This window comes from Artibeus jamaicensis, unplaced genomic scaffold, assembly GCF_021234435.1.
Source record: "Artibeus jamaicensis isolate MK-2021 breed Jamaican fruit bat unplaced genomic scaffold, CSHL_Jam_final scaffold_378, whole genome shotgun sequence".
Taxonomy (NCBI): Eukaryota; Metazoa; Chordata; class Mammalia; order Chiroptera; family Phyllostomidae; genus Artibeus; species Artibeus jamaicensis.
Genome location: NW_026522044.1, coordinates 384,053 through 411,726, shown reverse-complemented (window position 1 = coordinate 411,726; position 27,674 = coordinate 384,053). Strand labels below are relative to the sequence as shown.

Genomic DNA, 27,674 nt, shown 5'->3' with positions numbered 1-27,674 from the left:
CTTTGACAGACGTTAATAATCTTTTGAAACTCTTTAGAGTGTTCTCTGATTTCATAACCTCTAACTTGTGTAAGTGGGTGCTTTTGTAGTACACTTTTCATCCTAGTGTATGTGGTAGTTGGTGGGTGAGATAGATAAGCTTGTCAGTGTGGAAGAGTGGGTGAGGTCACTAGCTCTGGAGCCAGACTTCCTGGATATAAATCCTGTCTCTACCACTTACCAACTGCAAGACTTAAACTGCTGTGCCCCTCAGTTTCCCATTGGTAAAATGATAGTACTTAACTCACAGGATTGTTATAAAAACTTTACATGTTGTAAAAACATGTAAAAGCACCTAGATCACTGCCTGATACAAGTATGCTGTCAGTTTTAGTTTTTGTTGTAACTAAAATTACATAGTAAGGTGAGTATAGATTACACTCATGGCTGTAGACCTCTGTGGGGGAGCTGGGGTTCAAAGTCAGGGAGCGTGGCTGCAGCGTCTATGCTTTTAGGTATTGTGAATATACTGCCATCAAGTTTAGTGCCTCTGAAGCTTGAGCTGGTTGGATATTTTAATAAGAATCAATTTAAAGTTCTTTAGACATGCCTCATGCCAGGAACCAAGAACTAAATACCAAGAACTGTAACAAAGATTTAAAAATTGGAAGTTATGCCCTGGCTGGTGTAGCTCAGTGGATTGAGTGTGGGTGGGCCTGCAAACCAAACAGCCATGGTTCAATTCCCAATCAGGGCACATGCTTGGGTTGCAGGCCACTTCCCAGCAGGGGACACACGAGAGGCAACCATACATTGATATTTCTCTCCCTCTCTCTTTCCCTTCCCCTCTTAAAAGAGATAAATAAAATTTTTAAATAAAATAAAATCAGAAGTTATTCTTAGGATTCAATGCCGAGGCTCAGAGCACATTGATAATATTGATAAACATGTCTTTTTTGTTTGGAAATTAGGCAACTGCTTTTCCTACAGAAGTCAAAGATTTGACCAAAAGAATTCGTACTGTTCTAATGGCCACTGCTCAAATGAAGGAGCATGAGAAAGACCCTGAAATGCTCATTGATCTCCAGTACAGCTTAGCCAAGTCATATGCAAGCACCCCAGAGCTCAGGAAAACCTGGCTTGATAGCATGGCCAAGATTCATGTGAAAAATGGAGATTTTTCAGAGGTAACTACTTAAGGTTTTGTTCTAAACACAACCCTGCCCAACCCCTGGAGCACATTCTAACTGTTTTTTTTTCTTTGACATCCTTTTTTAGGCAGCAATGTGTTATGTCCATGTAGCAGCCTTGGTTGCAGAGTTTCTTCATCGAAAAAGTAAGACATTTCTGTTACTAGAGGTGGGGAGAATTTTAGCACCATAGTTTTCATCTTTGTGGCTAGCAACTACTAATGTGATATAACTGACCTCTGAAAAAAATATGTTTACCTTTAGCCTCATTCAGTATTTAACAGAAGTTGTTACTTTAAAAAGACTACATTGTTCATTTTGCCTTCTGTTTTAAAAGTTAAATTTAACACAGGGCCAAGCCTGATATCCAATGTTTATTTTCCAACACTGTCTCCCTGGAAGTCTGCCATAAATTAAATTCTCATGGCTGATGAGAAGCTCTGGATAATACCAGTCACTTACTCTCCCCTCAGCTGCCTCAAGGACACCAACAACTGTCCCCAGATTTTATCTGCATAGCCACTTTAGTGCAACAGTACCTTCGTATTAAAGGGGGTCACACATCAGCAAGATGGCCAAATAAGACATCCCTTGTTTATAACCACCTCCAATAACAATTTGGCATCCACTCACAGACAGAATTGCCTTTTTTGGAGCTGTGTATCCAGTGCCATATGCCAAGGGACTTGGGGGGAATATTACCCACCTCCACATCGGGTAATAGGCAGGCGATCTTTGTCCTGGCTGTGGATCCTGCCCCTCTTAGCTGCAGTCTAGGAGCCTCTGGACAATACTTTCTTAGATAATCACCCATGGACAAAGAGAGCATTGGTAGAAGTCCAGGAGTCCAGTGGAGAACCAGCGTGCCATTGGAGAAAATATGTATATATACAAGTTTAGATGCATTGGAGAGGGCAAGAGGAATAGTTTGACTCATGTCACCTCTTCTCCAAGGTGGCATAGCTCAGTGCCAAGAAAGACCTCTTTCCTGTGATTTCTTCCACGGGGACAAGAGAGATCATGTGAGCAGATAACTTGATTCCTCAGCTGTACAGGATGCTGCCAAAGAGGTCCATTGCCCTCTTGCCCCATCCAAGTGCTGTGTTGTGATCATCATGACTGGCAGTTGGGGCAGGAAGAAGCTGGGAGAATGGCAGATAGAATTCCCAGAGGACATTACAGGGACACAGATCATGGACTCTTCTCAAGAAACATGCCAGTAAGCTTCTAGAGACATTTAGGCTGTGGATCCCTCCAACTGGCCCATAAGGACCCCCAGTGCTCCATGTGCCTCCACCATACATCTCCCATCCTGTAGTTAGCTCCCTATGCATGCCCCTGATGGCAGTAAGAGCAAGCTTTAGCACACAGCTAATGAGCATGTGCAGAAAGTCAGCCAGAATCTGTGGGTAGAGAAGAGACCACAAACTTGAACTTTAGCATCACTCTTGGGAAAGGAAAATGGGAGGAGGCTATTAGTGCCTGGCCTGGTGTGTAGCATGATAGAGCGGTGGCATACAAGCTTAAGATTCTGCTATAAGAAGGAACAACAAGTATGGAGCTGGTGTATCCATAGAAGGTCTGTGAAAGATTCAGAATCCCAAGCAGAGCAGATGGAAGACATTTCTCTCTATAAGTCAGTCAGTAAAGAAAGTTGGAAGTCACTGCTACTTCAGATGTAAAGACAGCAATGCAAGACTTTAAGGAACATGAAAAGTGAAGGAAACATATCACCAAAGGATCACAATAACCTTCCACTAACCAAACTCAAAGACATGGAGATCCTAATAAAGAATGCAAAGTTGCCCTGGCTGGTGTAGCTCAGTGGATTGAGCACGAGCCTGCAAACCATAGGATTGAGGTTCGATTCCCAGTCAGGGCACATGCCTGGGTTGCAGGCCAGTTCCCAGCAGGGGACTCACGAGAGGCAACCATACATTGATATTTCTCTCCCTCCTTCCCTTCCCCTCTAAAGACAAATAAATAAAATCTTTTAAAAAAAGAATTCAAAATAGCTGTTTTAAGGAAGCTCATTGAGTTACAATAAAATAGGAACAAAATTCAGTGAAATCAGGAAAACAATACATGAACATAATGAGGTTAAACAAAGAAGTAGAAATTATTAAAAAAGAACTAAACAGAAACTCCTGAGCCGAACAATACAATGAAGTCAAAAATGAAATAGCATAACCAGCAGGATCAAGCAAAAGAAATAATCTGTGAATTAGAAGGGAAGACTTTTAAGTATTATGCTGAGTGAAATAAGCCAGGTGTTGAAAGACAAATACTATATGATCTCACCTTTAACAGGAAGCTAAACAACAAAACAAACAAGCAAGCAAAATAAAAACAAAGACACTGAAATAGAAAACAAGGGGACAGTGACCGGAGCGGAGAAGGGAGGGAATTTCAGGGGAAATGGGGGAAGGATTTAGAGGAACTAGTATAAAGGACACATGGACAAAAACTAAGGGGGGTGGAAATGGGAGGGAGGTGGGGAGTACCTGGGGGGTGGGCTGGGATGGGAGAAATAGACAGAAAACTGTACTTGAACAATAATTAAGTAAATTTTAAAAATAATAAAAAAGAAGGGAAGACTTTTAAAATTATCTATTCAGAGGAAGACAGAAAAGAATGAAAAAGAGTGAAGAAAGCCTATGTTATCTGTGGGATACCATCAAAAGAAAAAAATGTGAATTACTGGAGTTCCATGAGGAGAATAGAGGGAGACAAAGCTTATTTAAAGAAACCATTGCTGAGATTCTTCCAAATCTGGGGAGTGATTTGGACATCCACATTCATGAAGCGCATATAGATCCTGAAACAAATGCAACATAAAGAGATCATCTCTAAAACACATTGTAATAAAACTGTCAAAAACCAAAAACAGAGAATTTTAAAGGGAGCAAGGGGGAAACAAGGTTGTAAATTACAAGGGAACCCCCATAAGACTGTCAGTAGATTTCTCAGCAGAAACCCTAGCCAGGAGAGAATGGGATGATATGTTCAATGTGCTAAAGAAGAAAAACTGCCACCCAAGAACATTCTATTCAGCAAAGCTGTCCAGAAATGATAAAGATTTTCCAAGACAAACAAAAGTTGAAGGAATTCATCACCACTAGACCTGCCTTACAGGAAATGCTGAATTAAGTTCTTCAAACTGAAATAAAGGGATGTGAATTAGTAACACAAAAACAGGTGAAAGGGACCTGCGTGAATGGATAAAGATGTGGCACGTGCATGTACACACACACATACACCAAATATTATTCAACTGGGAAAAAGAAGGCAATCTTGCCATTTGTGATAGCATGGATGGATCTTGAGAGCATTATGCCAAGTTAAGTTAGTGAAAGACTAATACTGTGTGATCTCACTCATATGTGGAATCTAAAAAAACTAAACTTGTAAAAACAGTAGAATGATAGTTACCAGAGGTTGGGGGAAATGAGATGTTGTTCAAAGGGTACAGACTTTCACTTATGATTATAGTTAACAGTAGTCTTACATACTTGCTAAGAGAGTAGATGTTAAGTGTTCTCTACCCCCAAATGGTAATTATGTATGGTGATTAACACATTGTGTTAATTTTGCAATACATGTGTGTATCAAATGAATACATACACTATATTATGCGGTGTTACATATTAAAAAATTACTGGTGATGGACATTGCAAAGAAATCTCCTACCTGTTGTAATAGCCAAGCTATTTCCTTTAAGAGTAAATGAGTAACCTTAGGTCAAAATGAAACCATCCTGTGGGGGTCATATATGGGAATACAATCATGTTTTATGGTTTTTTTAAAACAGATTATTTATTTATTTATGTATTTATTTATTTGAGAGAGGGAAAGGGAGGGAGAAAGAGAGGGAGAGAAACATCAGTGTGTGGTTACCTCTCACATGCCCCCTACTGGGGACCTTGCCTGCAATCCAGGCATGTGCCCTGACTGGGAATTGAACTTTGGTTCACAGGCCAGCACTCAATCCACTGAGACACACAAGCCAGGACTGCATTGGTTTTTAATTACAGAATTTCTATCTGTAACTATGTATCTTTCATTTCACATGTAAGCTCAGTATTTGATTGCCTCATTTAATACTGAAAAGAATCTTTCCAAATGTGGATGGTATCATGATTAAAATGTAGATTCATTTTACTTATATTTTAAATGAACACTTTCTTCTTGATACTGAGATTTTTTGAACACTGCATTTGTTTGAAGTTGGTATACTCCAGTTTTCTCCTTTTGGTACACATACAGTTTTAAAACAAAGACTATCAAAAGAAGGTCCTACATTACTGGTCTGCCTGTGAAATTACAGTAAAACTAAATATTGAAATTGAACACCTCCAGTTCCAAATAGACTAACAGATATGAGAACCCTAAAGAGAGTACTAGATAAATTTTAGATGTATCTTTCAGGGAAATTAGGTCACTATTATCTCATTTTTTAAAATTAGTAGACATTTGAAATAAGAGTTTTATGTTCAGTAAGTATAAAACTATATCCTTTAAATATTGAAATAGTTAAATATATTAAAATATCTTCCTAGAATTATTTTTCACAAATGCAACGACCTTAAAACCAAGAAAAATTAAAAAAAATATCTCCATTATCCTTAAGCTTAAGGATATAGTTAGAAATATAACTATAAGATTAGACAAAATAGCAACAAATATAGAATATACATATTGCTGTAGTTTTTTAATCATTAGAAATTTTATTTCATAATACCTTCAGGTTTTTTAGAATTTATAATTCATAGAAATCAAAGAGTCCTTATCTGACTAGGAAAAAGTTCATTTTGTATTTTAAATAAGAATGTTAAAATTAAGAGAAGTTTACATATTTATGAGTGCCATATATTTTTAAAGCTGGAAAATTTTACTTAATGTAGAAAACCTGATTCTAAAACGGTGGCAGTAGGAAAATCCTCAGGCTTTTTTCCTCTTATATTCAATCATTCAAATGATCCAAAATACCTTTTGTTAATTATCTGGTTAAACTATGATAGTTATGCTAAAGTAGGCTGCTAATTTAAAACAAGTTAAAAACTTAATCTGTTAACCTGTCATCCATTCTGAGAACTCCATGATCTAGATAAGAGCTGGATATTAGCAGAGTAAAGAAAGGTACATTTGAGTGCAGATCTGAAAAAATGTTATATTTATACTTTTTTTCCTCTTTTTCATATTGATTATGCCATTACATTTGTTCTATCCCCCCCCTCTGTTCCCCTCCACCCTGCACACCCCTCCCCCACCATTCTCCCCTTTAGTTCATGAACATGTGTCTCAAGTTCTTTAGATTCTATATTTCCCCTGCTATTCTTGCCCTCCCCCTATCTATTTTCTATCTACTGTCTATGCTACTTATTTTCTGTACCTTCTCCCCCCTTCTCCTTTTCCCACTCCCCTGTTGCTAATCTTCCATATGATCTTCATTTCTATGGTTCACTCGTGATCTAGCTGTCCTGTTAATTTGCTTTTGTTTTAGGTGTGGTTGTTAACTGTGAGTTTGCTGTCCTTTCACTGCTCATCTTTTTTATCTTCTTTTTCTTAGGTAAGTCCCTTTAACATTTCATGTAATAAGGGCTTGGTGATGATGACTCCTTGAATTTGGTCTTATCTGAGAAGCACTTTATCTGCCCTTCCATTCTAAATGAAAGTTTTGCTGGATAGAGCAATCTTGGTTGTAGGTCTTTGGTTTTCATGACTTGGAATACCTCTTTCCAGCCCCTTCTTGCCTGGAAGGTCTCTTTTGAGAAATCCGATGACAGTCTGATGGGAACTCCTTTGTAGGTGACTGTCCCCTTATCTCTTGCTGCTTCTAGGATTCTCTCCTTCATTTTAATCTTGGCTAATGTAATGATGATGTGCCTTGGTGTGTTCCTTCTTGGGTCCAACTTCTTTGGACTCTCTGAGCTTCCTGGAAGTCTATTTTCTTTGCCAGAATGGGGAAGTTCTCTTTTATTATTTGTTCAAATAAGGTTTCCACTCGTGACTATTCCTCTTCCCCTTCTGGTACCCCTATAATTAGAATGTTGGGACGTTTAAAGATGTCCTGGAGGTTCCTTAGCCTTTCCTCATTTTTTTGAATTCTTGTTTCTTCATTCTTTTCTATTTGGTCATTTTTTCCTTCCTTCTGATCTACTCCCTTGATTTGAGTCCCAGTTTCCTTTCCATTACTATTGGTTTCCTGTGCATTACCATTCATTTCAATTAGTTTAGCCTTCATATGTTCCTGTAATTTGTGACTAAAATCAACCAGTTCTGTGAGCATCCTGATGACCAGTATTTTGAACTGTGCATCTGAAAGTTTGGCTATTTCTTCATCACTTAGATTTATTGGCTCTGGGGCTCTGAGTTGTTCTTGAGCCATGTTTTGATCTGTTTGTGCCTCTTACATCTCAGGAGCAGTGCCTTAGTTGTTTACCAGGGTGGGGCCACCCAGGTCGCTGGTTTGTGGCGCTGTATGCAGGGGTGGGGTCAGAGAGGGAGCAATGGCAGTCCTTTCTGGCTGGCCCAGTGCGTCCCACCACTCGCCCCCGCCTGTTTATTTCAGCAGAAATGTGTGAGCCGCCCTGTGCCGTGCGGTCTCAATGCTCGCCTCTTCACTGGTTTATCTGCATGCAAATGCTCGACAGCCAGCCGAGCCTCTTCCCTGTGTCCGCCCGTAGCTAGCCCGCACCTGGGATCCGTGCCTTCGGCTGCCTGCACACCACCCCTGTTGGGGATCTTTTTGGCCAACCTCCTCCGCTGCTGGCTTTGCCCCTCTTACCGGTTTAGCTGAGCATTTCATTGTTTTCAGACTTTGTATTGTCAATTTTCTGTGTGGTTTGGTTGCATTTATTGTTGTTAAAACTTTATTGTTTTTATATTTGGTTGCGTGAGGATGCAAGGTTTTCCGCCTATGCCTCCATCTTGGCAGAAGTCTGTTTACACTTTTAAGACAAACTTATTTAACAGAAATAATTGAGCAATTCTGGAATCCTTTGTTTTCTATCATTAAATATCTGTCCTTTGCTAATGAATACAAAAAGGAAGGAGAGTTAATAATATTATAAATCTTTGGCGTTTAAATTGCTAAAAATTTTGTGTTAAAGTTGCATGCCATTTCTCTTGAAGTCATTCATTATAAAGCATTGTTCAAATCAAAGTGGAATGGAAATACTGACCAGCTGACACATTGGTGACATGTTCTCCTATGTAGAGTTTATAAGAAAAAAAATAGTTTGTCTTATTGGGTGGTTGCCTAAATAAGCAAGGGTGTGGGCCCTCGGCTCCAGGAGCGACTACAGATCGTTTTTCTCATGTTTCAAATACTGAACTGAAAGGGAAGGGGGAGGAGGGGTATAATTCTCCCTGCCCTGTCCCTAGCCTCAAACTTCTTTCAGAGAGAGAGAGAGCTTTTGTTCTTTATACCAGACAGACCTTAGGCTGATCATTCTCTTCCTTTTATCAAAGTTACTCTCAAGTGGTGACACTAGATGTTAGTTATTCCTACCCCCAAAAATATAAAATAAAAAACAGATCTACTGATGTTATCATGTGATTTTTGTACTTTATTTAGTTTATGTGATGTATTGCATTTATTGATTTGCTAATATTGTACCGTCCTTGCATCCCTGAGATGAATCTCACTTGATCGTGGTGTGTGATCTTTTTAATGTATTTCTCAATCCGGATTGCCAGTATTTTGTTCAGGGCAAGGGGGAAAAATTGGGCCAATGTAATAGAATAACAATTAAAAAGTTATTTAAATTTTAAAAAAATTTTATTTTTTAATTGATTTTAGAGAAGGGAGGAAGAAAGAGATTGATTGATTGATTAATTGCTTTGTTGTTCCACTTTTTATGTACTCACTGGTTCGCCCATATTATATGTATCCTGAACAGGGATCAAACACACAACCTTGGTGTATTGGGATGATGCTCTAACCAACTGAGCTACCCAGCCTGGGCCAGTCTGAATTTTTTTTTACTTCTCTTGTGTTGGGGAACCTCACAATGTCCCTAGATCTCATTCTCTGGAGGCTAGACTTGATGTACCTCTTCCTGAGAAAGGACAAGACTATTTTACCCCAGGGAAGATAAGAATAAAGTTTCTGCATTCTTCCACCACCACATAGCACCCAAGGTTCAGCAAAGCTTCAGGCCTGTAGGTCCCCCCATAAATCCTGAAAAAGAATTCTTCTTTCCCAGAGAGTCCACTATTTTCATTCCTTATAGGGTAATGTTGATCCCTTTCCCAAGTCTTCATGCTCAGAATCTGATAGCTAAAGTTCTGCAAAGCTTTTTATTCACCAATGCTTTCTCAATCATACCTTTTTTCCTTTTTCCCTCCTCTCAGGACTCTTACTTCTTACTCTTCTTCTGACTAGTGGTCTTATTTTATTAAGGGTTGGACATCTTCCCCAACCTCCAAACTCCTTCCCACTTTTTTAATGGGAAAATTTGTGCTCAACATTGTGGCCGCTACTTGGACAGTTTCTATCTTGCTTTTCCCTAGAATAGCCGTCAGGAATACAGAAGCTACAGCTATCTATGAAGGGCGAGGACAGGCATCACATACCAGAAAGGCTGACAGACTCTCCAAGACCATCTTATATGATGCTACATAACGTTACGCAAGATCCCTCAAATACATGCCTCCTTCTCTTGGGATATATACACTGGCCACTTCTACAGTCAGTAATTTGTATCATCTGAAAATCTTTCCAGGACTAAGGGGAATCAGAATTTTCCTCAAGTATTTTCAAGACCCGAACAAACAAAAAGGTCCTCATTTCATTGAATAATTTGTTGGGTATTAAAAACTTAAGCAAACAAGGAGATATAGTATCCTCTAGGTAGAGAAATGTCATGGGGCATAGGAAACATGATAACACACTTAAACAAAAATAGTGGACTCTGTAGTGAAAATCCACAGTAGAACTATGTACACCAGATGATGCAGATACAACCTCCAATGGTAGGTGTTGACCCTTTTCTGAGAAGGAACCTAATTACCCTCCTTCTACAAGGCTCTTTCCCAAAATGGTTTAGCTTCATCTGATCATTTGTCCTCCACTAAATCACAGCATTCTGTATATCATTGAAGAAGGAAATGATGAAAAATCCTAGATTTGGGAATCACTCCAGTCTCCTCAGAGAAGACAGGAATTTTTCCCCCAAGTCATGGACTTAGCAGCCTGAGGCCTTCAGGGATTGACCCTTTTCCTCGTAAGGACTACATTCTTTATCTCTTTACTCAAGTTTTTTTTCTTTCATAATTGAGATTATTTCCATTGTTTTGAGGATAAATACACAGACATTTCAGTTTGTACACAATTATTTTTAAAGAAAGATTTTTATTTATTTTTGGAGAGACGGGGAGGGTGAAAAAGAGAGGGAGAGAAACATGGATATGCAAGAGAGACATCAATTGATTGCCTCTCACACACCCCAAACTAGGGACTTGGCCTGCAGCCCAGCCATGTGGCCTGGCTGGGAATCTAACCAGCGACCTTTCAGTTCACAGGCCAGCACTCAATCCGCTGAGCCACACCGGCTAGGGCTGTACACAGTTCTTAACATACATACCAAAACCCCCAAAAGTCATATGCTTGTGATTATATTCTAAAATTGTTCCAGTGACTTTCCAGCTTAAAATTTGGAGGCTAATTTTCCTTAATCAAGTACCAATATCTTCAAATGTTGATACCCTTTTCCATCAGTCACACTAATTGACAGTGTAATAATTACATACACTACATAATCAAATTTTCAGTCTTTCACAGCGCATTAACAAAGTTACTAGGAAAACTGGACTACCACACCAAAGATTAACTTAGAGTGCTCAAAGTTCTGACAAGGAGAGCCAAGAGAATAGAAGAAGTAATTTAAAATGTTCACGACATAATAAATGCGCAGCTTACTCCCATTTGCCATTTAGTATGCCTTGTCTTATAAAATATTAGCAGTATCCCCATCTATGGAATGTTAAGCTGACACCAAAACAATCAGAGCCTCCCATATTCAATATCCCACTATTTTTGGTTGTACCAAAAAATAAACAGCATGTGATTTCATCTCTTAAAAAAGCTAAATTTACACTTTGGGATGAGGTAAAATTCCTTCTTCTTAAAAATATTTTTAGAGCTACTACAACCTTTGCATTTACAAAATAATTGATAAAAATATTTCTCTGGATTGTACAAGAAGGGAGATGGGGACCACTGATAAGACGTGATACATGATATTCATCAGACTTGGCTTCTTTCTCTCCTGCTTCATCTAAGGCTGGGCTCTTCTCACTTTTAGTTTTTCTGTTTTCTGCATATCTGTAGGTTCCTGGTTAGCCACTTCAGCCTGGTTTCCTTTTGCTCCCCTGTTCCCTTTTGTTAGCTATTTTTTTTTGACTGCAGACTTACCCTGTTCTGTCCTCCCAGTTTTGGCTTTATTTCCACTTTGGCAGGGGCAGGTTTAGCTGACAGCCTTGCCGATCTTCTGTTGGGCTCTTTACCTGCCCCCTTGGTGGAGCTGACCTTCCAGTTCAGCATCATGACCCATGGGGTGGGCACATGCATGCTGGGACCTGTCACAAACCTGGGCTGCTTGGCCACTGCCACTTCTCCTGCCACCCAACCCTCCACATGGGTTGTTTCACTCAAGTGTTGGGGCCCTCTTCCTTACTGCCTAGTTCTTAATTTCATAGAGGTGATCAAGTGAAAGATTTTTCTTTTAAATTTCAAAAAGTTCTAATGTACTACTACTGTTCAGAGTGACCTGTGTGGCCCAGCTGCCAGTCTGAGAATTGTTTGCTACTGGTTCACTTGAGGATCATTATCCTCAATTGTTGCTACTGGTTCAGATGAGGATCACTATCCTGAATGTAAATTGGCTGTGTCACTGAGCACACTGTGCACTGAGCACACTGTTCAGGGATGGTTTTTTTTTTCATGGAAAGACTTTGTGGAAGAATTAAATGATGAATTGATTTGCATTCCAGTGTAGGTTTCTTATAACAGACTGTGTTAGTCATGCTTCTATTCAGAAGTGCGTCATGGTCTCAAATGAAGTTTGTCATGCTCTATTGTTAGTGCTTTTTTATTACCTAATGTCCTTGAACAAAAACAGTTCTAAAGTCCAATAAATCTCATTTTCATTTCTGCCTCCCCTGCCTTAACAGAAATCTACTGACCACTCCCTATGTGTTTCTTCATTCCTGATAAAGCAGAGTCTGGCACAAATAACACCTGTCTTTTATTACAGAATATTTTATTTCAAAATCATAAGCATGTAATTCTGTAACATAACAATATAACACTCAAGCACACCATATGTCATTTTGGGTGAAATGTTGAAATTAAAACTATAAATTACTGCACCCATCTTATTACCCTACCAACCACACCCAAGCAGATCTTCTGCCAGGCCCTGTACTTTAGAGTAACTCCATCTTGGCCCCGGCCGGGTAAGGCAGTTGGGTAGAGCATCATCCCAATATGCCAAGGTTGTAAGTTCTAGCCCCACTCAGGGAACATAAAAAAAATCAACAAATAAATACATAAATAAGTAGAACAACAAATTCATTCTCTGTCTCTCCCTCTCCTTTTCCCTCCTTCCCTTTCTTCCTCCCTCCCTCCTTTCCCCACCATAATTTTATCTCCCGCATAACAGACTGGTACTTACTTGATAACCCATGCATCTTACCAGATTTATGTATGTCTAATTAGGTTCCATTTACACAAGAAGGGTTGGCAAAATCCAAGCCCTGTTTGTTACATGACCCTTTCCCACCAGAATTTTGAGAGATCTCCTTAATATGTGGTTTGGCTTTCTTAAATCTTCCTTCTCCAACCTCTCCCAGAAAGTTTACCACATACTTAGTTGCAAGTAGGTCACTATTTCCCCAAGCATCACTATTAGAGCCATTGTAGAACAATAGAGTAAAATAGTTGTTTGTTCCCTTCTGATCAACTACTATAAGAATTTGTTCTCTTTGTGACCAACCCACTTAGTAAAGATAGCCACAACAGGAGTGGTTAGACATGTTTCTCTCTAGAATCAGTAGGGCAACCATGTAGTCTTTTATACCTAGACTGTTGCCTAACAGTAATAATTTGGTCCATGATCCCGTAGCAGTGGTTCTCAGCTTGAGCTCACTTCCTACCTCTAAGGGGTCCAGCTGCGCAGTCACTATACCGGCTGGCAGAAATTATTTAACCTGGAGAAAGCTAGTATTAGTAGCTTTTCTCGGGAATAGTAATTCATTAAATACTTCTGATATGCTAGGTTCTGTTCTAACACTTTATATTTCATTTAATTCTCATACTGCAGTTAGTATCTCTGTTTTACGACGATGAGAACTCTTACAGTCCTATAGAGATAAATATGTCTGAAGTCACGCAATTAGTGACAGAACTGGGTCTAACTCCAAAAGCTCTGGTTCTTTAGTGCCCTGACCCCTTTCTCCAAGGATGCTTCATCCTTGACATGTGTTTCATTTTTCTTCCTGTCTCACAAGTCCTAAGTTAGGCCTCCCCCAATGACCCATTCTTTTCCTTAATTTTTCAGGAAAATCAGGAGTTAGAGATGGTTACAAAAAGGCATTCAGTGGTTACCTAAAAAGTACATGCCCTCCCTATTTAGATAGGAGACCATAATTGAACACAGGATCAAAGTGTTTATAACAATTTTTAGATCACACTAGGGAAACATTTACTGTATTTGTCATTGAAGATGATACATAATCAGGGAATGAAAATTATTTATAAATGAGCTCACTTTTGGGGAAAAATAACTGGTATAATGTGTAGTGGCTGGAAATAACTTATAAAATTTTTTTGTAACTGAAAATTGTACTTATGTCTTTGATCCTCACGAAAATTTAAGGGTAACCAATCTGTGTAAGTCTGTTATTTACAAAACACTTTTGTTCTTTTTTAATTGTTCTTCAAGTACAGTTGTCTCCATTTTCCTGCCACCATTTCCCCCTGCCACACCCACTGCCACCTCCTACCCTCCATCCTACCCCTCTTTGGCTTTGTCCATGGGCCCTTTATACATGTTCCTTGACAAGCCTTCCCCTTCTTTCCGCCATTACCCCCTCTCCTCTGGTTACTGTCAGTTTATTCTTTATTTCAGTGTCTCTGGTTATATTTTGCCTGTTTGTTTGTTTTGTTGATTAGGTTCCACTTATAGGTGAGATCATATGGTCTTTCACCACCTGGCTCATTTCACTCAGCATAATGCTCTCCACTTGCATCCATGCTGTTACAAAGGGTAGGAGCTCCTTTATTTCAGCTGCGTAGTATTCCATTGCGTAAATATGACATAGTTCTTGGATCCACTCATTTACTGATAGGCACTTAGATTGCTTTCAGCACTTGACTATTGCAAATTGTGTTTCTATGAACATTGGGGTGCATAGGTTCCTTTGAATTGGTATTTTGGGATTCTTAGGGTATAATTTTAGCAATGGAATTGCTGGATCAAAAGGCAGTTCCATTTTTAGTTTTTTTTTAATGAAATTGCATACTACATAACACTTTTTATATAAATTTACTTCACTGGTTTTCTATTCTCACAGAATTATTTCCAAGTGGATGTTCAGCCTTCAAGAAAATTACTCCTAATATAGATGAAGAAGGAGCAATGAAAGAAGATGCTGGAATGATGGATGTCCATTATAGTGAGGTAAGATTCCATGGCCTGCATTGCCAGTTATGTAAGTTTAACTTAATTTGGAGGCTGCCTAATGGTTGATAAACTGTAGGCATTAAGACAGCCCAGGGCAAAGATGTTCCTGTTAGTGATGTGGAGCCCTGTCTCTGGAACTCTTCCTAATCTCTGGTTTTAGAAATGCAACATTCATCATCCTGAAATCACCATCACAGTAACCAGATCAGGGTTAACACACTTCAGAGAAATCTTCAGTGAGGTAACAGCTAAGCAGAGCATGCATACAAATATTTTTGAAATGGAAAATTTGTACTCTAAACTTTATATGGATAGCAAACAGCTTCACTTGTCCCACAGTCAACAAATATTTACTGAGCACTGACTTAGGAACAAGGCTCTGGACTTAATGATATAGGAGCTGTCATATAATTAAACATGGCTGATCTCTGACCTCTAGCATCTGCCTGACAAATAAGACACCATCACAACATGGAAATAAGCAAGACAATGTCATTTGAATAATATAAACAGTAGTGTTCCATGCAAAATCAGAAGTGAAAGAGATGCCTTTGAGCTGAGATAGAACAGAGGAGGTATTAGATTAGAGAGGGATTTGAACAATGAGATCACCCTGAAGGCATTCAAACAGGAGAACAGCAGGGACAAAAGCTAAGAGGTAGGGATATATAAGGCATATTTGGGGTACAAGTAAGTGGATTCTTTTTGACTAAACCAGAGAAGAGTAGTAGCTGAGGTCTGATTTTGAGAAACTATGAATGTTTGGATGTTACCCATTAGAATTTTTAAAATATATTTAATTGATTATGCTATTAACAGTTGTCCTATTTCCCCCCCTTTCTCCCTTTATTCCCCTCTGCCCTGCACCCCCCCCACATGAGTTCATGTCAATGGGTTGTACATATAAGTTCCTCAGCTTCTCGATTTCATATACTGGTCTTGCCTATCCCTGTCTATTTTGTACCTACCATTTATGCTTCTTATTCCCCGTATCTTTGACCCCATTCTTGCTCTTCCCGACTGATAACCCTCCATGTGATCTCTATTTCTGTGAATCTTCCTGTTTTGGTTGTTTGCTTAGTTCATTTTTAGTTTTGTTTTTGTTTTATTAGGTTCAGTTGTTGATAGTTGTGAATTTGTTGTCATTTTACGGTTCGTACTTTTTTTTTGAATTTTTAAAAAGATTTTATTTATTTTTAGAGAGAGAGGAAGGGAAGGAGAAAGAAAGGGAGAGAAACAGTGTGTGGTTTCCTCTCATACATCACTTACTGTGGACCTGGCGCACAACCTAGGCATGTGCCCTGACTGGGAATCAACTGGTGACCCTTTGGTTTACAGGCTGGTGCTACTGAGTCACACCAACTGGGGCAGAAATACATTTTTTTGGAAAAGTAAGAAGAAACACAAGCAAGGGATGGGTGGGGCAGGGGGCATGGTGGGGTGAAAATTAGACAACCGTACTTGAACAATAAATAAATAAATAAATAAATGGAAAAAAGAAACACAAAAAGCAGGTCAAGGTGATAGAGACACACTTCACAAATACGTCATGAATTTATTTTTTTAGAGTAAAAGCCAATCAGGACAACTGTAATTGAACAATAATATAAATATAAAATTTTAATTAAAATCAAATAAAATTTAGAAACTTAAAAAAAGAATACAAGCTAATCTTAAGTTAGCTGTGGTTTAGCTAAAATTACAGACCCTGAAGCTTTACCTACTATTTCTGTATGGGTCTCTCTCCTCATTGGTAAAATAAAAGATGGTAATACTATCCTGGTCACTTCACAATAAATGTAAGGGGTCTTTTAAAGTCATTAAGTGGTAAAGAAATGTCAGATTTTATCACTGACTTGACATTTAGGGTTCCTTTTACCCCCAGAACCTAGAACAAGAGACATTTAAAATGTTTGCTGAATTAATCATAACAGAGAATCAAGATACTTGAATTTTAATTCCAGTTCACTATTTAGTTGTGAAGCCTTGTTTACTTTTTGAGTCTTAGATGATTTTCCATTGAACTCCAGTTTTTATGGTGGGCAGTGGAAAGATTCTAGGGAGATTATGGGGGGTAAATGGATCTGCACAACTGAAGTGTTATCCTTGCTGTCCATAAAGCAGCTTCAACTTTTTCATAGAAATATCCTTGAACCTGACTCTTTTTTTATACTGTCAAGGAAAGCAGTAATGTTTCCTTTCATCTAAGAACTATAATCAGTGTTCTATGTAAATTCATTTGTTACAACTGTTTTGTATTCTATAGTTATGATTTTTACATACTTTTTATTTTGTGTATACAGACAGAATCTTGTTCTATGAAGTGCCATTTTATGTTTTAGTTTACATAAGTCTTCTTCCTTATACCCTAGGCAATGGCGAAATAACTGACATTGATTTCCAAGGGTTTTTTTTTTTTATTGAAATGAAGAATACAAATGGTTGTCCATTTAGTGCCTGTATTTAAATAAATGAGTTAAACCACTAATAATGCAATTTAATTTGTTTTTAAAACTGCATTTTTGACTTTCACTTGCCAGAGTTTTTACACAATCATATACTTTACAAAGTATCCCCCCCACAGAAATATTTCCAGCACCCACCTGACACCATACATAATTATTAACACTATTACTGACTATATTCCCTATGCTGTACATTATATCCCCATGACTGTTTTGTGACTACCAATCTGTACTTCTCAATTCCTTCACCTTTTTCACCCAGTCCCTTACCCATCCCCCTCCAGCAACTATCAGACTGTTCTCTGCATATATGACTTTGTTTTGTTTGTTTATGTTGTTTTTAGATTCCACAAATAAGTGAAATATGGTATTTGTTTTCTGTGACTGACCTATTTCACTTAACATTAATAATACTCTCTAGTTCCATCTGTGTTGGTGCAAATGATAAAATTCATTCTTTTTTATGGCTGAATATGGCTGAGTAATATTCCATTGTATATGTGTAACAGCATTTTGATCCACTTGTGTGTTGATGGTCACTGCCTGCTTCCATAGTTTGGATATTGTAAATAACACTACAGTGAATACAGAGTTGCATATATCTTTTAGAATTAGTGTTTGAGTTTCTTCAGATGTATACCCAGAATCACTGAGTCATAAACCAATTCCATTTTTAATTCTTTGAGGACCCTCCATACTGTTTTCCACAGTGGCTGCACCAGTCTGCATTCCCACCAGGAGTGCATGAGGGAGGGATACCCTTTCTCCTCATCCTCACCACCACTTGTTGTTTGTGGATTTATTGATGATGGCCATTCTGACAGGTGTGAGGTAATATCTAATTGTGGTTTTAATTTGCATCCTTTGATGATTAATGATGTGGAGCATTTTTTCATATCTATGGCAGTCTCTGTGACTTTTTTGGAGAAATGTCTATTTAGGTCCTTTGTCCATTTTTTAATTGGATTGTTTGTTTTCCTGGTGTTGAGTTGTATGAGTTCTTAAAATTTTTAATATTAATCTCTTATCAGGTATATCTTTGGCAAATATTTTCTCTCATTTAGTAGCTTGTCTTTTCATTTTGGTGATAGTTTCCTTTGCTGTGCAAAAGTTTTTAGTTTGATGTAGTCTCATGAGTTTACCTTTTAGTATTTTTCCCTTGCTCAAGGAGATGTATCAGAAAAATATTACTAACAGAAGCACCTGATATTTTACTTGCCTATGTTTTCTTCAGGAATTTTATGGTTTCGAGTCTTACATGAAAATTTGTAATCCATTTTGATTTTATTCTTCCGTGTGGTATATGTGGTCTAATTTCATTTTTTTCATCCATTTGCCCAATTTTCACAACACCATTTATTGAATAAACTATCTTTAGCCCATTGTATATTTTTTCTTCCTTTGTAAAATATTCATTGACTATAAAGGCATGGATTTATTTCTGGATTCTGGATTCTGTTTCATTGAGCTATATGTCTGTTTTTATGCCAGTACTAGGCTGTTTTGATTACTATAGTCTCACAGTATAGTTTGATATCAGGTGGCATGATACCTCCAACTTTGTTGTTCTTTCTCAACATTGCTGTGGGTATTCAGTGGTTGCATATAAATTTTTGAATTTTTTCCAGTTATGTGAAATATGCTATTGGTATTTTGATAGGAATTACATTGAACTATAGATTGCTTTGGGTAGTGTGGACATTTTAATAATGTTAATTCTTCCTATCCATGTACACAGTACAGGCTTCCACTTATTTTTTATCTTCTTCATTCTTTCTTTAGTGTCCTATAATTTTCGAAGTATAGGTTTTTTACATCCTTGGTTAAATTTATTCCTGTGTATTTTTTGGATGCAGTTGTAAATGGAATTTTTTTTAGTTTTCCTTTCTGATAGTTTATTATTGGACTACGAAAATGCAGCTGGTTTCTGAATATTTATTCTGTATCCTGCTATAATCATTGTTTTTAACTCTGTATCTGGTAGAGTGCATGCCTCCCTTTCACTTAGTTTATTTTCTGGGGAATTCCTTCTGTTTTTTCACTTGGGAGCTGTTTCTTTGTCTCCTCATTTTGGTTGCCTCTCTGTATTTGTTTCTGTGTGTTTGGTAGATCTGCTATGTTTCCCAGACTGGGTAGGGTGGCCTTATATAGTAGGTGTCCTATGGGTCTCAGTGGTGTAATCTCCCGATCACCTGAGCTGGGTGCTCCAGGAATGTCCTTTGTATGTGTTATGTTAGCCCTCATGTTGTGGTTGAGTCAGGATTGCTGTTGGTACACCTGTGGGTTGGGTTGACCCTCAGACTGGTTGGCTGTAAGAACTGACCCCAACTGCTGTGTATGAGATGCTGTGGGGTCTGTCCACAATTCCACAAGTCGTAATTTGCCCCAGCAGGGTTTGGGTTCTTGCCAAGATCTCCCGTTGGATGTGCTGCTTATGGAACTCAGTAGGTTGTGCTCTGTTGTGGTCTGAAGCCAAGCACTAGGTGTGTTAGTTTTCGGGTCTCTTGGGAGGTATTGTGGTGCAGGTCAATGTCAGACACTGCCTGTGACCAGCCATGGACTACATGTTGTGTGTTACAAAGTGATCTATGGTTGGTGGATACCTGTGCTGGGCCTTGGTTGTACGGGAGGGGCCAAAGTACATACCGAAGCTGGTTGTCCCCAGTTGCCAGGTCTGGAGCAGGACAGTAAGACACTTAAGGCACCCTGAGATCAACTGCTAGCTGCCAGTTAGGCTAGCCACTTGAAGGAGCCTCAGTTCAGGGAGGGGTAGTACACAAGGTGGTACGTGAAGCAAGTTCTCAGGGAGTCACCAGGTGAATGAATGATGTTCACCAGATTAATATCCTGGGTGGAACAAAAGTAGATTTGCAGTTATTTATATGGAAAATAATGCAATAATTAATAAATAATAATGCCAGAATAAACTGTGTTTCACATACTCAAAACGGTAAACCTACTTTGCCCCACCCTGTAGATTCAAATTCTCAAGATACCTCAAGGCCAGCTGCCACTCACCTGAGGCCTGCAGACATCGGGCAGGATTTTGGGGGGGGGAGTCAATGTGTAGCCAATAGAGTTCATCAGGCTAAAGCAGATCAAAATTTGTCCATGTGAACAGAGGGCTCAGCATGTGAACAGCGGTGCCTGTCAGCTACTTGGGAAGACAGCTCTTACTCTAAAGCCACACAACTCAAGTTTCTCAGTGTTTCTGGCAACCGGCCCTCTTCATGGCTTCCCCAGAATCTCTTGAGAGAGTTTTTCAAGAAAGACTGCTAGCTGCTGCCTACAGTGGGATGTTGCGATTGGCAGGGCAAGGAAGGCCTCAGGGAGTTGTCAGGGTGGGACTAGTACAGCTTCCTAAGCCAATGCTGTATGTGGGGGGAGTGCTTAACCCAAGAAAGATGGCCTCTATAGGTAGTATGGGATAAGGGGACATTGGCACTGTCCCTTCAGCCCTCTTCCTGAAGCCACACAACTCAGTTTCTCCATGCGTGACTCCAGTCTTCTCCAAGTCTCTGGCACTCTACCAGAGCCCAGGTTGAACATCTGTCTGTGTGTGAAATTTTGTGCGGTAGCCCTTTAACAGAGTACCTGGTTTTCTAGCAGACGGACGCCTGTTTCATCCAGGTGGACAGAATTGGTGCTGATTTTCACAGCCTTCTGTGGGTGGGCTCCTCTTCCCTGCTCTGATGTTCTGGGCTGGGGAGCGCAGTGTGGGGTTGAGACCCCTTGCTCCTCAAGGGAGACCTCTTCAGCTGAGATATCCCACCACATTCTCAACTGCAGCATGTGGGAGCAGGATCAGCCCTTTTGTCTCTTCCCTTCCCATAAATCTCTGTATGGCTTCTTCTGTATATCCTTACTTTTAAGACCTGTTCAGCTAGCCTTTGGATATGGTTATCCAGGTTAATTGATATGGTAATGGAGAAGGGGAGTATAACTTCTACCTCCTCTACTACCATCTTGGATCCACTTCAAAATGCGCACAACTGAAGTAAACAGTTTAATGAATTTTGACACTTGTATATACCCATGTAGCTTACCACCAGAAACAAGAAGTAGAACATGCCCATTTCCCTAGAAAGTAGCTTTGTGCCCTTTTCCAGTTAGTCCCCCATCCTGCACCATGTGATATCTATCACCATAGATAAGTTTTGCCTGTGTTTTGATATCATAAAAATTAAATTGTTCAGTACATGCCCTTTTGTACTTGGCTTCTTTTGCTTAACCTAACATTTTTCAGATAAATCGATGTTGAGTATATCTAAAGTTTTTTTCATTGCTAAATAATATTCCATTGTATTGGAACATAATTTTTTAAATCCATTTTCTTGTTAACAGATTTTGGGTTGTTTAACAATAGATAAACATTTTAATCTATTACCTCTTGTGGACATATGCTTTTATTTTTCTTGGGTAAATACTTAAGAATGAAATTGCTAGATCCTGGAGAAGTTATATACTTAACTTTATAAGAGATACCCCCTGGCTGGTATGGCTCAGTGGCTTGAGTGCCCACCTGTGAACCAAAAGGTCATCTGTTCAGTTCCCAGTCAGGGCACATGCCTGGGTTGCAGGCCAAGCTCCCAGTTGGGGGTGTAGGAGAGGCAACCAGTTGATGTATCTCTCACACATCAATGTTTAAAATAAAAAAGAAATTACCAAAGAGTTTTTTTTAAGTGTTTGGACCATTTTATGCTTCTGCCAGCAATGAATGAGAGTTTTAGTTGCTGCACATCCTCACAAACATCTGATGTTGCTAGTCTTTTAAAATTTTTACCATCCTAGAATATTAGGCATGTGTTGGTATCTCAGATTTTTTATTTGTATTTATTTCACTAATAATACTGAGTATTTTTTAAAAGACTTCATTTATTCTTAGAGAAAGGGGAAGGGAGGGAGAAAGACAGAGAGAGAGACAGACATCAGTCGATATGCAAGAATACATCAATTGGTTGCCTCTCACACACCCCTAACTGGATACCTGGCCCTCAACCCAGCCATGTGCCCTGACTGGGAATCGAACAGTACAACCTTTCAGTTCATAGGCTGGTGCTCAATCCACTGAGCCACACCAGCCAGAACTTGATGCTAAATACTTTTTTATGTGTATATTTGCCTTTCCTATATCTTTTTGTTTGTTTTTAAAATATGTATATTTATTGGTTCATTTTATTTTTAATTTTTAAAAGATTTTACTTTATTTTTTATTTATTTGCAGAGAGAGGAGAAGGGAGAGAGAAAGAAAGGGAGAGAAACATCATTTGGTTGCCTCTCACATGCCCCCAACCAGGGACCTGGCCTACAACCCAGGCATGTGCCCTTACTAGGAGTTGAACTAGTGACATTTTGGTTGACAGGCTGGCACTCAAACCACTGAGCAACACCAGCCAGGGCAATTGTATGATTTTAGAGAGAGAGGGGAAGGGAAAGAGAAAGAGAAACATGGATTTGTTTTCCCACTTATTTATGCATTCACTGATTGATTCTTATTTGTACCCTGACTGGGGCTCAAAGCTGCAACCTTGCCATATCGGGATGATGCTCTAACCAACTGAGCTACCTGGCTAATCATATACCTTATGTGAAATGTTTTTCCGAGTCTTTTGCCCATTAAAAAATTACATCGTTCATATTTTTGTTAGTTTGTGAAAGTTCTTTCTGTTTTATGGATGCGTAAGTCCTTGGTCAGTATATGTGCTGCAAACTTATTTACCAGTCTTTGGCTTGTTTACTCATTTTCTTAATTGGGTTTTTTTATCAGAAAGTTTTGGTTTTGATGAAGTTCAGTTTACCATTTAATGGTTTATTCTTTTTGTGTCTGGAAATTTTTTTCCTTTTCTCCAAATTACGAAGATGTTGCCCTGATGGGCATGGCTCAGTAGGACATCATTCTGCAAAGCGAAAAAGGTTGCCAGTTTGATTCCTGGTCAGGGCACATGCCTGGATTGAGGGTTCCATCCTCAGTCGAGTTTGTGATGTATCTCTCATGTCAGTGTTTCTCTCCCTTTCCTTCTTGCTCTTCTCCCCTCCCCTCTCTTTAAGAATACATGAATAAAATCTTCTTTAAAAAGACTGTGAAGATGTCTTATATTTTGTTAATAAACTGTGTCTGAGTTTTATGTCTATAATCAATCTCATATTAATTTATGAGCATGAAATGAGAAAAAATCCAAGTTTATTTTTAAGTCATAAAACCAGGTAGCCTTCCAACTTAATTTTTTCAACATCATTTTGGCTATTGTACGTCCTTTGAATTTCCATGTAAAATTTAGATTCATCTTTTCTATTTCCTCAAAATAGCCTGCTGGAAGTTTTTTAGGGATTTTGTTCAATTTATATACCACTTCATGGAAAGGATGAGCTTAACAATGTTGAGTTTTTCAGTCAATGAACATTTATTTAGGTAGCCTTTAATTTCTAAGAACAATATTTTTTTATTTTCGGGATAGGTGCTTTTTGTCGAATGTATTCTTACATAATTGATGTCTTGGTGCTACTGTAAATAGTATTGCTTGATTTTAAAAACAGATTTTTTTAAAATTTATTTTTAGAGATGGGGGAAGGGAAGGATAAGAAAAGGGAGAGAAGCATCGATCAGCCACCTCTTACATGCCCCTAAAGGGGGCGGGGGACCTGGCCTACAACCCAGGGCTGTGCCCTGACTGGGAATCTAACCAGTGACCCTTTTGTTCACAGGCAGGTGCTCAATTCATGGAGCCACACCAGCCAGGGCTGCGTGATAGTTTTGTTGTTGGTAGTATATAAAAATATAATTACTTTTGGTTGTTGATTTTATAATCTATAATTTTGCTAAATCCACTTATTTTAATGTACAATCACATCATCTGCACAGAAAGACAGTTAGTTGTACATTTGCCAATATGTATGCCTTTTCTGCCTTACTTACCTTATTGCACTGTCTAGGACTTTCAGCCTAATGTTGCACAGAACTGATAAGGGCAGACATTCTTGAACTTTTCCCAAATTTGGATGAGTGCTCAGCCTGTAAGTTTTTCGTAGATGTTCTTCATCAGACTGAGGAAGGTTTCTTCTATTCCTAGTTTCCTGAGAATTCTTTTCGAATATCCTCAAGGGGTGTTGAGTTTTTTCAAATGTTCTTTCTGCATCTATAGCTGGAAATATCATTTTTCTTTTCTACTCTGTTTATGTGGTATATTGCATTGAATTTTTTCCTAATTGTAAACCAACTTTACATTCCTGATACAAACCTCACTAGTTTGTAACAGATTTTTAATTCTTTGAAAGTTCTTCCCACTGTGGCTGGAAATTTTAATTTACCTATTAAATGTTAATATAAGATCATCTGTTCAGGTACCAACCTTTAACAAACATCTGTGCACAGCCACTATCTGGATGACTTAAGAAACCAATATAAACAAGATGTTGTTCCTACTTTTGAAGGGTCACAGCCTATTTGGAATGTTGAGAAATATCCATTCAGTGAATTATCAGAGTAGGAAAAAAGGTGTCTAGTGTCTTGTTGCTCTGTGTTGATGCAGGAGAAGGGTCTGGGAAGAGTTGAACCTAAGCTTTAAAGGAACCTAACCAAGTGAAAGAGATTAAAGGACAAGAGGGCACAGCATGAACAAAGGCACAAAGTTAGGACAGCACTGTGGTGCTTCAGGGGAACTATTAGTAGTTTTGCTGTTGTTGGAGTATAATGTACAAGGCTGGGTGCGATGAGATGATAGAAATATTAGCCAGATCATTGCATGCCTTGCATGCCAAATGAAAGAGCTTGTCCTTTATTCTGTGAATGAGGGGCAGCCATCATGAAATTTTAAGAAGGGGAGAAGGACATGGTTTGGTTTGCACTTTAATCAGAATTCTATGGCACATTTGTGGATAGATTGGAAAGTGCTAGGGTTTGAGGCAGGAAGACCAATTAGAAAAAAGGGGGGTCTTGAACCTTAGCAGAGTAGAGATGGAAAGGAAGGGCCAGTTTGGAAAATTTTAGGAAAACTGGTAAATCATTTGGTGATGAACTGATTAGAAGATGAATTTAAAAAAGAGTATATTAGTTTCCTAGACCTGCTGTATCAAAGTACACACACAAACTAAGTGGCTTCAAACGACAGAAGTGTATTGTCTTACAGTTGAAGAGTCTATAGGCCCGAAATCAAGGTGTCATCAGGACCATGTCCCTCTGAGACTCTGAATAGAATCCTTTCTTGCCTCTTCCCAGCCTCCGATGGTGGCTGTTGATTTTGTGTGTGTGTGTGTTCCTTGCCTTGTATCTGCATTACTCCAACCTCTACCTCTAGTCACAAGGTCTTCTCCATGTATGACTCTCTTCTAAGGATACCAGTCATATTACATTAAGAACCCACCCTACTCCAGTATGACATCACCTTGATGAATTACATCTGCGGTGACCCTATTTCCAAATGATGTTACATTCTGATGTACTGGGAGTTAGGACTTTAACTTTTTGAAGGATGACTCAACCCATAAAGGAGGGTAAAGTCAAAACTGCTTTAGTTTTCTAGCTAAGAGTTTTTACAGTGTTGCCACTGTCTAGACAAGAAACACAAGTGAACAAGCTAGTTTAGAAAGAAGATGAGTTCAAAATTGTTTAAAGGACATACAGGAAAAGCCATTTTAGTAATCAGTTTGTATAGGTTTGAAGTATATCTCCTTATGATAGAAATAAACTGTGAAGACGTATGGACAGCATCAGTGATTGGCATCAGTTATTGAGATGGTTCACAAAAGGTTGTTTTATAGCAGCTGTTACTGTTCTGGCAAGGTGGGAGATCTCTATCTTGAGCTATGATCCCATCGTTCTCACTAATTTTAGAACCAACAGTCAGGAAGGAAACATTCTTTACCAGAATCACATCATTTTAATAAACACCTAATTACTAATGCAACAGGTTAGGAGTTGTCAAATTTTCTCAAGACTATTACATTTTATATATAATATAATTTCCATGTGAAGAAAAAATAATAGACATTTGTAGGCTTAGTGAAATTTGCCATGTTAGACATTATTACATCATCAGTTTGGCCCTGGCTGGTGTAGCTCAGTGGACTGAGCGCAGGCCTGCAAATAAAAGGATCATGGTTTGATTCCTAGTCAGGGTACATGCCTGGGTTGCAGGCCAGTTCCCAGCAGGGGATGTACAAGAGGCAACCATACATGGATATTTCTCTCCCTCTCTCCTTCCCTTCCCCTCTAAAGATAAATAAATAAAATCTTTAAAAAAAAGACATCCTCAGTTCGGAAGAATTTATTATTCTCTTTCAAAGATAATCCTTCTCAATGTATTACCATTTGTAAGTACTGTATAATAAACATCATTGTATGAATAAGCAAAACGAATGGATGTAGTTTACTGTTGTCAACAATAATTTCATATTTTTAAGAACTGTTTCAGTTTCAGGTATTTCAAGTATTTGATTTCAAAACTGTGGTTAGTGAAATATAATACCGTGCATTTCATTTAAATTATTATATTCTTTGTTAACTTGAAATGGTTCACAATTTATTTGCCCAGAACTCCAAAACTATTTTTTTTAATTCCTGATTGCATCTTACTTTTAACACAGGAAGTTTTGCTGGAGTTACTAGAACAGTGTGTGGATGGCTTATGGAAAGCAGAACGTTATGAAGTCATTTCTGAGATTTCCAAGTTAATCATTCCAATTTATGAGAAACGTCGTGAGTTTGAGGTGGGTAATTTAAACATTTGCATCATTGCCTGTCACTCTACTATGTGACTGACCTCTAAAGAATAGAAGGTTAATTTTATTATGACATTTATAGTTTATCATAGAATATAAATACTTAAGGTATCACTTTCACATGTTTGTACAACTGGAAATTACAATTCTTAAAAATGCTGTTCAAACCTTAGAGTCCGACCTTATATTTATATAAATGCTCTAATTGAAATTAAGGGTAAGATATCCAAAATATAAATGGAAATTTAGATTATGCCAGTGGTACTCTCCAGCCGTCTTCCTACTTCCCCTCAGGGCATAAACAATCAGTGTTGTCTTCATTAAACCTTGACTTAAAAAAGTTATTGAAGTTTCATGTTGCTCCAGAAGAGACATAGACTTGATCCTATTTTTTGCAATTTTATGGGGAAGACCAAAGTTGCTCACAGATGAGAGTGGTAATAAGGCACTAGTAGTAGTTCTATTATGGGGAGTTTTCCCTGTCTAGTTTGTCAAATAAAGTTATTAATAAAGGGTAGTTAATGAAGAATAGCAGTATAATGAACAGCTGTTGCCAGCAACACTAAACAAGACTTTTAAAAATATTTAAAATGTGGATCTTAGTCCACATCATCATGTCTACCCCTACTATGCCA

The 27,674-nt window shown here is 38.5% G+C and overlaps 1 protein-coding gene across 2 annotated transcripts in view; it reads left to right on the top strand.

Moving 5' to 3' along the window:
- DOCK11 (dedicator of cytokinesis 11) overlaps nt 1-27,674 on the top strand; it is a 198,562-nt gene that overhangs the window by 155,970 nt on the left and 14,918 nt on the right. For both annotated transcript variants that reach the window (XM_037146004.2, XM_037146003.2), the window contains 4 exons: nt 951-1,166; nt 1,258-1,315; nt 14,751-14,857; nt 26,905-27,027. In XM_037146004.2, coding sequence (XP_037001899.2) covers nt 951-1,166; nt 1,258-1,315; nt 14,751-14,857; nt 26,905-27,027 — 504 coding nt within the window. The remainder of the gene's footprint in view (nt 1-950; nt 1,167-1,257; nt 1,316-14,750; nt 14,858-26,904; nt 27,028-27,674) is intronic.